The 13776-nt window shown below is 37.6% G+C and overlaps 2 protein-coding genes across 4 annotated transcripts; both read left to right on the top strand.

The window, feature by feature from the left end:
• The first annotated feature begins 509 nt into the window (after nt 1-509).
• paqr8 (progestin and adipoQ receptor family member VIII) lies at nt 510-4677 on the top strand. Of its 3 annotated transcripts, none has more exons than XM_058091071.2 (3): nt 510-550; nt 696-736; nt 2615-4677. In XM_058091071.2, the coding sequence occupies exon 3, from the start codon at nt 2641-2643 to the stop codon at nt 3700-3702; it is 1062 nt and encodes a 353-aa protein (XP_057947054.2). In that variant the 5' UTR covers nt 510-550; nt 696-736; nt 2615-2640; the 3' UTR covers nt 3703-4677. The 3 variants fall into 3 exon arrangements, with proteins under 3 accessions (XP_057947054.2, XP_057947036.2, XP_078650760.1); XM_058091053.2 differs by having other exon boundaries at nt 511-550; nt 2610-4677; XM_078794634.1 differs by having other exon boundaries at nt 517-550; nt 2591-4677.
• On the top strand, nt 4347-12774 carry LOC144901263 (uncharacterized). Its single transcript, XM_078794669.1, has 6 exons — nt 4347-4351; nt 7073-7225; nt 7292-7426; nt 9290-9329; nt 12264-12279; nt 12367-12774. The coding sequence occupies exons 1-6, from the start codon at nt 4347-4349 to the stop codon at nt 12444-12446; spliced, it is 429 nt and encodes a 142-aa protein (XP_078650795.1). The 3' UTR covers nt 12447-12774.
• The last annotated feature ends 1002 nt before the right edge of the window (nt 12775-13776 follow it).

Raw genomic sequence — 13776 nt, 5'->3', positions numbered from 1 at the left:
AAACAAAAACATTTTTGCAATACACGGAACTTGACAATAGATGGAGCTACGCATCACATGCAAGTGAACGCAACTGCCATCACTTGAAATTATTTAGAAAAAAAACAATATCAACCATGTATCAATATGTATAACACAACAAAACAAAAACAGAACCAATCTCCAAAGACTTTATTATTGAGTTTGTTTGTCTTCTTCATTTATTTTAATATGTATTTGACTGTTGTTTGTCAAAAATATATGTATCAATAATGTATAAAAAAATATATAAACAACCATAAAGATGATATTTGTTAAATTAACAGTACAATTGAAAAGTATCGACCCAATATTGATACTACATTGGTATCAAACCATCGTTATTTGTCTCGAGCTACTACCTTTTTACGGTTGATATGTTGATATGGTATTAAAATAATTGAAATCCAAATCAATCCAAATTCAATCCAAATAAAAATTATAATATAATCCGCTCCTGGAGGGTTTTAAATGTTTTGGGGGCGTTTCTGTCCACTTTAACTCCGCCCTCATTTATTCTCACAACTTCCAGGTCAGCTGCGCTTTTTTTTTTTTTTTTTTAAATAATCCCTTTTACGAGTTCTCCAGCTTCCCAAACAAACTATGTTGCAATGATCCCAGGCTGTGGGGCTTCTCCAAGTGTAGTTTATTGATTTATTTCTTGTTTTTTTTTGCAGAAACTGGAGGAGGACAACCGGCGTTGAGTCGACACAAGCAGGTGAGCGGTGCACGTTTTACTGAATCATATACCACATGATGTTGGATTGCTTTAAAAGTAGCATTGAACAGCTTTTTTTTATGCAAGTTGCATGCTGTGCATTTACACTAAGTGAACAAGTGACAATTCAAAACATGAACTGAGCTCTGCAGAGTTTTATTAGATGCATTATGGCTTTGTGTTTATGACACAGGGGGATTGAAACTGTGTCCTCAGATGGGTGTGGGTCTGTTTTGTTGTTTCCATAGGTACACATTCCCCTTGCTTTCACATTGCTCTGTGCATATACATGAAGGCAAGGTGATGGTTACAGGTTTGACTGCATATCTTAGTCCTTTCAGTAGTGAATGGTAAAGGAATGTCAGCGCTTTTCATGTTGGTTATTGTTGGGGGGGGAAAAGTGAGGGGGAGAAAAAGCTCATAAGAACATTCTTTTGTGTATCTGAGCTTTATGTCACATGCGTCTGGCTCGCTGACAGGGCTTTTTTTTTCGCTAGTTTAATCTGCCTCATAATCATTTCTTTGTCAAATGAAAAGTGGTGAAAAAACGGTGAAATGTTCCATACTGTTTGCCGTTTACGGGTGACCCGACCTTTGCCAGTGACAGACGCATACAGAAAAAGGAAAGGATGCGTGTACATTTTGTGCATTAAAGACGCGAAACCATTCCACTATTTTATTTTATTTTATTTTATTTTATTTTATTTTATTTTATTTTATTTTATTTTATTTTATTTTATTTTATTTTATTTTACACTTTTGTATTCATGTTTTAACAATGTGTTAAATTTATTTTTAATGTATTTTTAAAAATTCCTTGAGTAACAAAAAAACTATGAATAAATTTAACAATAAGGTATCGATGATCAAATTTGTGTGATAGCTGAAATATTTTATTTTTGTATTCATGTTTTGATAATTTAAAAAAAATATATTTTTAATGTATTTTTTTATTCCTTGAGTAACAAAAAACTATGAATAAATTTAACAATATGGTATCCATGTTGAAATAAATTAGTGTAATCGCTGAAATTATTTTATTTTATTATTTATTTTTGTATTCATGTATTAATAATTTAAAAAAATTGTGTTTAACGTGTTTTTTATTCCTTGAGTAACAAAATTATTTTATTTTATTATTTTATTATTTCTTTTTGTATTAATGTTTTAATCATTTTTAACAAATATATTTTTAATGTATTTTTTTATTCCTTGAGTTACAAAAAAAAAGAATAAATTTAACAGTATGGTATCTATGATGAAACAAATTAGTGTAATAGCTGAATTTATTTTATTTTATTTTATTTATTTTGTATTCATGTTTTAATAACTTTTAAAATGTATTTTTTTATTTCTTGAGTAACAAAAAAACTATGAATAAATTTAACAATATGTTATCCATGATGAAGCAAATTAGGCAAATTAGCGTAATAGCTGAAAATATTTTATTTTAAATATACAAATATATACAAATATATCTGGAGCCTTAAAGGATGTAGAGTCTGGGTGAAACCGGGCCACACTGCAAAAAAAAAAAAAAAAAACAAATATCACCAGACAGTTCGGATTGGATGAGTCTTAAAGTCTGTGATGGTCCGGAATTCAACAGGTAAGACGTTCCAACACCTGGGACCAGCTATAAAAAAGGACCGGTCACCCCACTCTTTGGACTAAGGGACCTTAAAGAGCTGCTCTCCTGGGGGCGATGAATGTTTACAAGCTCACATAGATAACATGCCGCAGTAGCATGGAAGCTAAAGTTTAAAATCTGAACTGTCCCTCTGTCTTCAAGTATTTTGTACACACTTGAGCAGTTTTTGCCAATGATTTGTTGTTATTTCCCCCCCCCCACAGTGTCGCCCGTATTGCCCAGTCCAGTGTGCTCCATCCCCAATCACCCGGTGATGTCGGGAGACCTTCTACAGAGGCTCAGCACCTTCATTCCGAACGTGAAGCACCTCCAGCTTTCCGACATCGTAGTGCCTTCCTTCCCGCTGCCCAGGTCCACCGTCTCCTCCTCTCAAGTCCCCGTCCTGTTCCGGGAGCCTTACATTCTAACGGGCTACCGTCCCGTTCGGCAAAAATGGCAATGCTACCTCCTTAGCCTCTTCCAGAAGCACAATGAATCCCTTAATGTGTGGACTCACTTACTGGCAGTTCCTGTGTTGCTGCTTCTCTGGTGGGCTAACGTAAGCACCCTGGGGTACACCTTGGATGTAGCTTCCCTGCCTTTACTCCTCTTCTTGGCGTCTTCGTTGACATATTTGTTCCTCAGCGTGGCAGCACACCTCTTTCAGTCGCACTCCGAGCAAGCACACTATTTCTTCTTCTTCATGGACTATGTAGGCGTGGCTGTGTATCAGTACGGATGTTGCATCGGACATTATTTCTACACATCGGAACCGGCATGGAGGGATAGTTTTTTGGGATCCGTTTTCTTACCCGGAGCCGCGTTCTTCGCTTGGCTTACTTGCGCTTGCTGCTGTTTCGCTAAATCCAGATTCCAGCGACCGTATCCTTTGGGTCGTAAAGTGTGCCAGCTCATTCCTACTTCGCTAGCATATTTACTGGACGTGAGCCCCGTGGTGCATAGGTTGGTCACCGCATCCTGGGCGGAGGATCCGTCGTTGCCTTTCCATGCGCTCCAGGTTGCTTCTTTCCTCCTCTGTGCTGTTTTCTTCTCCTGTCCGATCCCAGAGCGGTTCTTCCCAGGACGGTGTGATTTTGTCGGGCAAGGACATCAAATCTTCCACTTGTTTTTGTCCCTGTGTACGTTATTTCAACTGGAGGCTCTGTTCCGGGATTATATCAGGCGGAGGGATACAGTGGAGGAGATATTTGGTGAGAGGCAGCTGTGGTGGGCGAGCGTATCCTTCCCTGTCCTGCTTTTTTTTTGCCTTTTGACCGCACTTGTCACCATGAAGCACAAACACAAACATCTCCAGGGTCAAAAAGAAAAAAAATGACTAAGGTCGTAATTTCATTATTATGAATAACCGGCGGGAGGAGAAACCTCATTCATGATGTGATATGCTTTTTGCCTTTTGACCGCACTTGTCACCATGAAGCACAAACACAAACAGGGTCAAAAAGAAAAAAATAACTAAGGTCGTAATTTCATTATTATGAATAACCGGCGGGAGGAGAAACCTCATTCATGATGTGATATGCTTTTTGCCTTTTGACCGTACTTGTCACCATGAAGTACAAACACAAACAGGGTCAAAAAGAAAAAAAAGACTAAGGTCGTAAATTCATTATTATGAATAACCGGCGGGAGGAGAAACCTCATTCATGATGTGATATGCTTTTTGCCTTTTGACCGCACTTGTCACAATGAAGCACAAACACAAACCGGGTCAAAAAGAAAAAAATGACTAAGGTCGTAAATTCATTATTATGAATAACCGGCGGGAGGAGAAACCTCATTCATGATGTGATATGCTTTTTGCCTTTTGACCGCACTTGTCACCATGAAGCACAAACACAAACAGGGTCAAAAAGAAAAAAATAACTAAGGTCGTAATTTCATTATTATGAATAACCGGCGGGAGGAGAAACCTCATTCATGATGTGATATGCTTTTTGCCTTTTGACCGTACTTGTCACCATGAAGTACAAACACAAACAGGGTCAAAAAGAAAAAAAAGACTAAGGTCGTAAATTCATTATTATGAATAACCGGCGGGAGGAGAAACCTCATTCATGATGTGATATGCTTTTTGCCTTTTGACCGCACTTGTCACAATGAAGCACAAACACAAACCGGGTCAAAAAGAAAAAAATGACTAAGGTCGTAAATTCATTATTATGAATAACCGGCGGGAGGAGAAACCTCATTCATGATGTGATATGCTTTTTGCCTTTTGACCGCACTTGTCACCATGAAGCACAAACACAAACACCTCCAGGGTCAAAAAGAAAAAAAATGACTAAGGTCGTAAATTACCGGTGGGAGGAGAAACCTCATTCATTATGTGATATGTCTGTGTTGAACATTATCCAATGTGTCAGCATCATTCTGATTTCAAGCACACAGCTTCAAATCTTCTTAAAATTGTCCATTGTGAATGTGTGAATGTATAGAATGAGAAACGCCAAAATAGTGTGGAAAAAACAGCAATGAAATGCGGCCATATTTATGTGTTTTTTGTTTGTAATGTAAAGAATTGCAACACTGGTAGAAGATGAAACTATTTAACGCATTATACTCGGTAAAGATGCTCACATAACAACCATTGACTGTTTGTTTATGTATCTGTGTTGAAATAAAAACAAATGCATTGCATTAGGTTATGTCAATTGAAAGCAAATAATTGCCTTTAAATGCGCAGGGCACACTGGACTGCTCATCAGACGCCACACACAGTGTGCATCACCACGGGGACCACCTTGCGGGTCAATTGTAATCTATTCCTGTGGCATGACTAGGAGTACAAAATAAAGTGACAATGATATTAAACACAGCAGCGGGCTAATCCTGGCATTGTGCTTGTGGTTTTAGATCACGACAAGAATAAAGTTGAAAATCATTCATGGGCGGTTTCTAGGGTACAGGGCCAATTAATACTGGAGTATGTGATACTTATAGGTTATCACATGGTTTGTCTGGTATCAGGCCTGGTATCATGCCCCCAAGTGTCAGTATCAGCACTGATACTTAAATACCATCCTTAAATGGCCATCCTTAAAGGGCCAGCCAGAGCTAGCCTTAAAGCTCCAGCCTTAAGGGGCCAGCCTTAAAGGGCCAGCCTTAAAGGGCCAGCCTTAAAGGGCCAGCCTTAAACCTATAATTATCACATGGTTTGTCTGGTATCAGGCCAGGTATCATGCCCCAAGTGTCAGTATCAGCACTGATACTTAAATACCATCCTTAAAGGGCCAGCCTTAAAGGGCCAGCCAGAGCTAGCCTTAAAGCTCCAGCCTTAAAGGGCCAGCCTTAAAGGGGCAGCCTTAAAGGGCCAGCCTTAAGGGGCCAGCCTTAAGGGGCCAGCCTTAAGGGGCCAGCCTTAAGGGGCCAGTCTTAAACCTATAATTATCACATGGTTTGTCTGGTATCAGGCCAGGTATCATGCCCCAAGTGTCAGTATCAGCACTGATACTTAAATACCATCCTTAAAGCGCCAGCCTTAAAGCGCCAGCCTTAAAGGGCCAGCCTTAAAGGGCCAGCCTTAAGGGGCCAGCCTTAAATCTATAATTATCACATGGTTTGTCTGGTATCAGGCCAGGTATCATGCCCCCCAGTGTCCTGACACTTGGGGGCATGATACCTGGCCTGATACCAGACCTGATACCTGATACCAGACAAACCATGTGATAACCTATAAGTACTAAGTAGTTGGGGGCATGATACCATGTGATAATTATAGGTTATCACATGGTTTGTCTGGTATCAGGCCAGGTATCATGCCCCAAGTGTCAGTATCAGCACTGATACTTAAATGGCCATCCTTAAATGGCCATCCTTAAAGGGCCAGCCTTCAAGGGCCAGCCTTAAAGGGCCAGCCAGAGCTAGCCTTAAAGCTCCAGCCTTAAAGGGCCAGCCTTAAAGGGCCAGCCTTATGGGGCCAGCCTTAAAGGGCCAGCCTTAAAGGGCCAGCCTTAAACCTATAATTATCACATGGTTTGTCTGGTATCAGGCCTGGTATCATGCCCCCAAGTGTCAGTATCAGCACTGATACTTAAATACCATCCTTAAAGGGCCAGCCAGAGCTAGCCTTAAAGCTCCAGCCTTAAAGGGCCAACCTTAAAGGGCCAGCCTTATGGGGCCAGCCTTATGGGGCCAGCCTTAAAGGGCCAGCCTTAAAGGGCCAGCCTTATGGGGCCAGCCTTAAAGGGCCAGCCTTAAGGGGCCAGCCTTAAACCTATAATTATCACATGGTTTGTCTGGTATCAGGCCAGGTATCATGCCCCAAGTGTCAGTATCAGCACTGATACTTAAATGGCCATCCTTAAATGGCCATCCTTAAATGGCCATCCTTAAAGGGCCAGCCTTCAAGGGCCAGCCTTAAAGGGCCAGCCAGAGCTAGCCTTAAAGCTCCAGCCTTAAAGGGCCAGCCTTAAAGGGCCAGCCTTAAAGGGCCAGCCTTAAGGGGCCAGCCTTAAACCTATAATTATCACATGGTTTGTCTGGTATCAGGCCAGGTATCATGCCCTCCAAGTGTCAGTATCAGGAGGCATGATACCTGGCCTGATACCAGACAAACCATGTGATAACCTATAAGTACTAAGTAGTAAAAGTGACGTTTTATGAATGAATAAATGTGATTGCACCCATGCAAATTCCATTGCAACAAGACTCCTCGGAATGTACGTGTAGCGTTCCTGGACGTAAAGGGCGTATCTCGGCTTTGCGTCAGCACCTCCTCCGTGCACAACAATCCCTCCTTCAAGCACCTGCCCCGCCGGAGCCCATTATAAAGCAAACCAGGTGAATAACTGGCAGCAGTTGGTGACAGGCAGTGTTGATCAACACAAGCGGCACATAGGGTAAGTTCCATATTCTTTCTTTATTAATTATCAATCGTTCTTAATTTGTGTTTAATCTCCCGACAGCACCACCGCAATGGCTCCAGTCGGGATGGTCGACATGTTGGCTTCTCTTTCATCCGCCGAGGTGGGCGTCATCTCCTTGGTCATTTTCCTCATCCTCAGCATTAGTCTGGTGGCTCTGTGCAACGACTGCCAACGGTGAGTCCGATCATAAACAAAAAAATAATAATTCTGCAATTTCATCCCTGTGTCCTAAAATGCGAGGCATCTCTTTGCCATTCCAGCATCACACACACAAAAAAAAAGACTCGTTAGACTTGATAGGTGGTTTTTTTTCGTGTTAGGGTGTTGCCTTCTTAAAGAGTCAGTAGCAAAGTTGAGAGTTTTAAAGAGCTTCATGTGTAGTAAAAAAAAAAAAAAAGTGCTTAATAGTCACATGTATGCAAATATATGGACGCATATGTACAGCGTTTATGCATTTCTGTGCTTTCCACACCCATCACTGCCAAACATACCAGTCACAGAGGCCTGGTCGGATTCGGGGAATGAAACTATGCTCTTATCTGCTGCTGCTGCTGCTGCTGCTGAGCGCATTCTTCCGCTTGTTTGTCACCCAGAGGAATGAAGCTGGAATGGGACCAGAGTGATAGATAGGAATTATAACTTGTGTGTGTGTTGAATGGGTGCAGACAAAGAACATTGTAGCAAATTGTAGCTGCATTGATTTATATTGACCATTGACAATGAATCAAATAGAATATGTAGCTTTACAGGTCAGGGAACCATATTTGGTCACTTCAACTTTAGTCAAAAAGGTAATAATAACATGTGATTTCTCCCCAACCAATCAGAGATAACAAGACACATTTTGTTAAAGGGTAGTTTTTTAATTTTTTTTAAGGATTAAGTGCCCCAAAATTACATTCAAACTAAAAAGTGTGCCACAAAGCTAGATTTTATTATTGCTATATTTGGAATTGGGGGGGTGAAAATCATAGTAAAATGTTGAAATAATGAGCAATAGCATATGCTAAGGCTTGAATGGGTCTGATGGCTCAATGTGCTTTTTGTGTACAGGTAGTAGAGATGTAATTTCTCTCAAATAATCAGATATTATTTTATTTTTTATTGTTTTTTATTGTTTTATTGTTAATTTTAATTTTAATTTTAATTTTAATTTTAATTTTAATTTTAATTTTAATTTTAATTTTAATTTTAATTTTAATTTTAATTTTAATTTTAATTTTAATTTTGTATTATTATTATTATTATTGTAAATTAGATATTTTATGTTAAAAGTGTCCCAAAAATTCAACTTTATACATACTTTGGGATAAAAATCTGAATAAACGTTGTAAATGGTTGAGAAAAAAAAAAATTTTAATTTTAATTTTAATTTTAATTTTAATTTTAATTTTAATTTTAATTTTAATTTTAATTTTAATTTTAATTTTAATTTTAATTTTAATCTTTGTATTATTAATAGTGTTTGTATTATTATTATTATTATTATTATTATTATTATTATTATTATTATTATTATTATTATTATTATTATTATTATTATTATTATTATTACTATTATTGTAAATTAGATATTTTAAGTTAAAAGTGCCCCAAAAATTCAACTTTATATGTACTTTAGAATAAAAATCTGAATAAATGTTGTAAATGGTTGAGATAAAATAATAATAATAATAATAATATTAATCTAATGGTAGTACAAGCGTGAGTGCCCCAAAACTATATTTTATTATTCATATATTTCCACTCAGAAAAAACAAGGCCCACAGGTAAGGAATCATATTTGGTAGAAAGTAAGCAATCATCAAATAAAGACTAATAAAAATAAAATGCGTAATAGAATTCAACAACACCATAATAATACACCAGTATAATAAAAATAATAGGACGGTGACGCCAACGAAGGGAATGAGCCAACCGGTAAACGCAAATAGACAAGTGAATGCACCTTTGTCCCCGGACACACTGAGTATACACACACATATGTGTCACACCCTCGGTACGAGTCATAACTTTTATATTTCTTGTCATCCACAGGAACTCCGGCAACGCTTACGATGTGAACACAGGAGCCACGGTATGAACTGACTCGTTCTTCTTCTCCCGTGTTTCTGAATTCCATTCATTGCAGCAGCACCCTTTAAACCAACATGCGGCGACTCCGGAGTTGCTTCAAATTTGCCATAAACAATATTTTATACAAAAACATCCAAATACTTAATAAAGTTGGATTTATGAAAATAGATTTGGCGCTACCTGTTTGTTTTCACTCATGAACACATTACATCACAGCTGGTCTGACAGAGAAGAAGAAGATGTAGCAGCATAATGAAAACAAGCATAATGTGTATAAATACTGTTTGGCATGTTTGGAGTCTTTCTATAGATTTCTGTCATCCAAGATGTGTGTTATGATTAATAACTGGAGGGAGGAGCGATTGCATTGGACACATGTGCCTGTGTGAAAACAAGCATATTGTGTATAAACACTGTTTGGCATGTTTGGAGTCTTTCTATAGATTTCTGTCATCCAAGATGTGTGTTATCATTAATAACTGGAGGGAGGAGCGATTGCATTGGACACATGTGCCTGTGCGAAAACAAGCATATTGTGTATAAACACTGTTTGGCATGTTTGGAGTCTTTCTATAGATTTCTGTCATCCAAGATGTGTGTTATCATTAATAACTGGAGGGAGGAGCGATTGCATTGGACACATGTGCCTGTGTGGAAAAAAAGCATATTGTGGATAAACACTGTTTGGCATGTTTGGAGTCTTTCTTTAGATTTCTGTCATGCAAGATGTGTGTTATCATTTATAACTGGAGGGAGGAGCGATTGCATTGGACACATGTGCCTGTGCGAAAACAAGCATATTGTGTATAAACACTGTTTGGCATGTTTGGAGTCTTTCTATAGATTTCTATCATCCAAGATGTGTGTTATCATTAATAACTGGAGGGAGGAGCGATTGCATTGGACACATGTGCTTGTGTGAAAACAAGCATATTGTGTATAAACACTGTTTGGCATGTTTGGAGTCTTTCTTTAGATTTCTGTCATGCAAGATGTGTGTTATCATTTATAACTGGAGGGAGGAGCGATTGCATTGGACACATTTGCCTGTGCGAAAACAAGCATATTGTGTATAAACACTGTTTGGCATGTTTGGAGTCTTTCTATAGATTTCTGTCATCCAAGATGTGTGTTATCATTAATAACTGGCGGGAGGAGCGATTGCATTGGACACATGTGCCTGTGCGAAAACAAGCATATTGTGTATAAACACTGTTTGGCATGTTTGGAGTCTTTCTATAGATTTCTATCATCCAAGATGTGTGTTATGATTAATAACTGGAGGGAGGAGCGATTGCATTGGACACATGCGCCTGTGTAGAAAAAAGCATATTATGTGGATAAAGACTGTTTGGCGTGTTTGGAGTCTTTTTATAGATTTCTATGATCCGAGATGTGTGTTATCATTAATAACTGGAGGGAGGAGCGATTGCATTGGACACATGTGCCTATGTGAAAACAAGCATATTGTGTATAAACACTGTTTGGCATGTTTGGAGTCTTTCTATAGATTTCTATCATCCAAGATGTATGTTATGATTAATAACTGGAGGGAGGAGTGATTGCATTGGACACATGTACCTGTGTGAAAACAAGCATATTGTGTATGTATAAATACTGTTTGGCATGTTTGGAGTCTTCCTTTAGATTTCTATCATCCAAGATGTATGTTATGATTAATAACTGGAGGGTGGAGCGATTGCATTGGACACATGTGCCTGTGTGAAAACAAGCATATTGTGTATAAACACTGTTTGGCATGTTTGGAGTCTTTCTATAGATTTCTATCATCCAAGATGTGTGTTATGATTAATAACTGGAGGGAGGAGCGATTGCATTGGACACATGTGCCTGTGTGGAAAAAAAGCATATTATGTGGATAAACACTGTTTTGCATGTTTGGAGTCTTTTTATAGATTTCTATGATCCGAGATGTGTGTTATTAATAACTGGAGGGAGGAGCAATTGCATTGGACACATGTGCCTATGTGAAAACAAGCATATTGTGTATAAACACTGTTTGGCATGTTTGGAGTCTTTCTATAGATTTCTATCATCCAAGATGTATGTTATGATTAATAACTGGAGGGAGGAGTGATTGCATTGGACACATGTACCTGTGTGAAAACAAGCATATTGTGTATGTATAAATACTGTTTGGCATGTTTGGAGTCTTCCTTTAGATTTCTATCATCCAAGATGTGTGTTATGATTAATAACTGGAGGGTGGAGCGATTGCATTGGACACATGTGCCTGTGTGAAAACAAGCATATTGTGGATGAATACTGTTTGGCATGTTTGGAGTCTTTCTTTAGATTTCTATCATCCAAGATGTGTGTTATCATTAATAACTGGAGGGAGGAGCAATTGCATTGGACGCTACTCTGAGTCATGGAATGAAACATGAAAATTCTTTTGACGCCGATAAAGATTTTTGTTTCTCAATTTCTTTTTTCCTGCTTCCTCCTTCTGACGGGGGCGAGTCATGCCACGAATACCGTCATAATTTTTTTGTGTGTGTTATTTGCTTCTTCCACACCAATGCAATTTAAAGTTAATTAATAAATCAATTATTATTTTTATGAAAACACAGACAACCCGGGGATACTGAACTCTGAACCCTCAACATCACCGCAACACATTTATTTTAATAGGAAATAGGAGCGTAAAGATGAATATAGGGGTGTTATTTTATATCAAGGGATCTCTAAAAATGTTAAAACATGTATACAGGTTTTCTATGCTCTCACTGTAAATATATGTGATATATAAGTAAGAGATCCTACAAAATTTATTATTTATGGCTACAAATTGTACAACCTCACGGACTTGGACTGCAGATGAAAACCAAACACAACTCGCCATCCGTACGGAAGAACAAAGTGACTCTCTTGTTCTTTGTGTGCTTATCATTCCTTTCTCTGTTTATGGCAGGTCGATGGCGTCAAAGGTGAGTTATCTCCTACGGGAATCGAATTTTTATTTAAATCATGTACAAGTACAAATATAACCTGCATTGTTTCGTGTCAACTTGCAGACCCCACCTACACAGCATGGAGGGACCATAAAAACATGCCCATTAGCACCCTGGAAAGATCCAACCCCTCAGCCCACTAAGAGTCCGCTTATGGTCTCGTTTATAACCACTCTTCAGGAACTAATAATAATAATAATAATAATAACTAATAATAATTAGGGATGTCTGATAATTATCGACCCGATATCGGCATAAAAATCGATGTCATGTTACACATATCAGTTTTCGTCAACAAAAAAAAAAATTAAATATCGGACATCCCTACTAATAATATATCTAATAATATTATAAATTCATATCCTACAATAAACCGAGACCGGTGTCGTTTAGTGTCGTTTAACCTGCTTGTTTATTGCTAGCATAAATAGCACAAATATCAAAATAAAACATATTTTTCATTCACTTAGCGGTAAACATTTACTGTCACTGCACCACATCACACTAATAAAAGCATCCGACTTTGTACTTATTTATAACCCACAAGGTATGCTGGGTGGCTTCCTGTTGATTGTCTTTTTTTTTTTTTTTTTTTTTCATTAGCGTGATGTTTTTCTATTCAATGTTGTTTTTTTTTCTCTCCCAACAATGTGGAATTATATTTTCAGGTGCATATACTTCAGAGTTTAAACTCTTTAATGTTTTTTTTTCACTTTCTATGAGAAGGCGTTGCAGGAAATAAACGGAATCATGCAAGCACAGTGACAATGTGATTTTTTTTTCCCGTCGAGAAACTTTAAATAATCTGTTTATTGGTTTTGTGTTGTGCAAAAAATTTTGATGGGGTAAAAAAAAAAAAAAAGTCAAAAATTTTGTGGGTTTAGTATTTATAACTATTTTTAGTCATATAATATTTTTTATGCATATATGAGGGGATTTTTTTTCTAATCTTTGGTGCAAACTTGCTTTGCTTGCATTTTAAAATTGTCCTGAATATTTAAATTAAATATAATTTAATATTTATATGTGTCTCAGTCTGTGAAATTTGTGGTATCCACACCTCGATAATTGCATATTCTGGAGTGGCCTTTTATTACGGCCAGGCTGATGATGCATACATTTAAACAAATTTACAATATTTGCCATAGTAAAAGTTAAAATATCCTGAATATTTAAATTAAATATAATTTAATATTTATATGTGTCTCAGTCTGTGAAATTTTGGTATCCACACCTCGATAACTGCATATTCTGGAGTGGCCTTTTATTGCGGCCAGGCTGATGATGCATACATTTAGACAAATTTACAATATTTGCATAGTAAAAGTTAAAATGTCCGGAATATTTAAATTAAATATAATTTAATATTTATATGTGTCTCAGTCTGTGAAATTTTGGTATCCACACCTCGATAGCTGCATATTCTGGAGTGGCCTTTTATTGCGGCCAGGCTGATGATGCATACATTTAGAC

This window comes from Doryrhamphus excisus, linkage group LG11 (assembly GCF_037039965.1).
Source record: "Doryrhamphus excisus strain RoL-2023G ecotype Guam linkage group LG11, RoL_Dexc_Guam_v1.1, whole genome shotgun sequence".
Taxonomy (NCBI): Eukaryota; Metazoa; Chordata; class Actinopteri; order Syngnathiformes; family Syngnathidae; genus Doryrhamphus; species Doryrhamphus excisus.
This window is presented reverse-complemented; position numbering and strand designations above follow the sequence as displayed.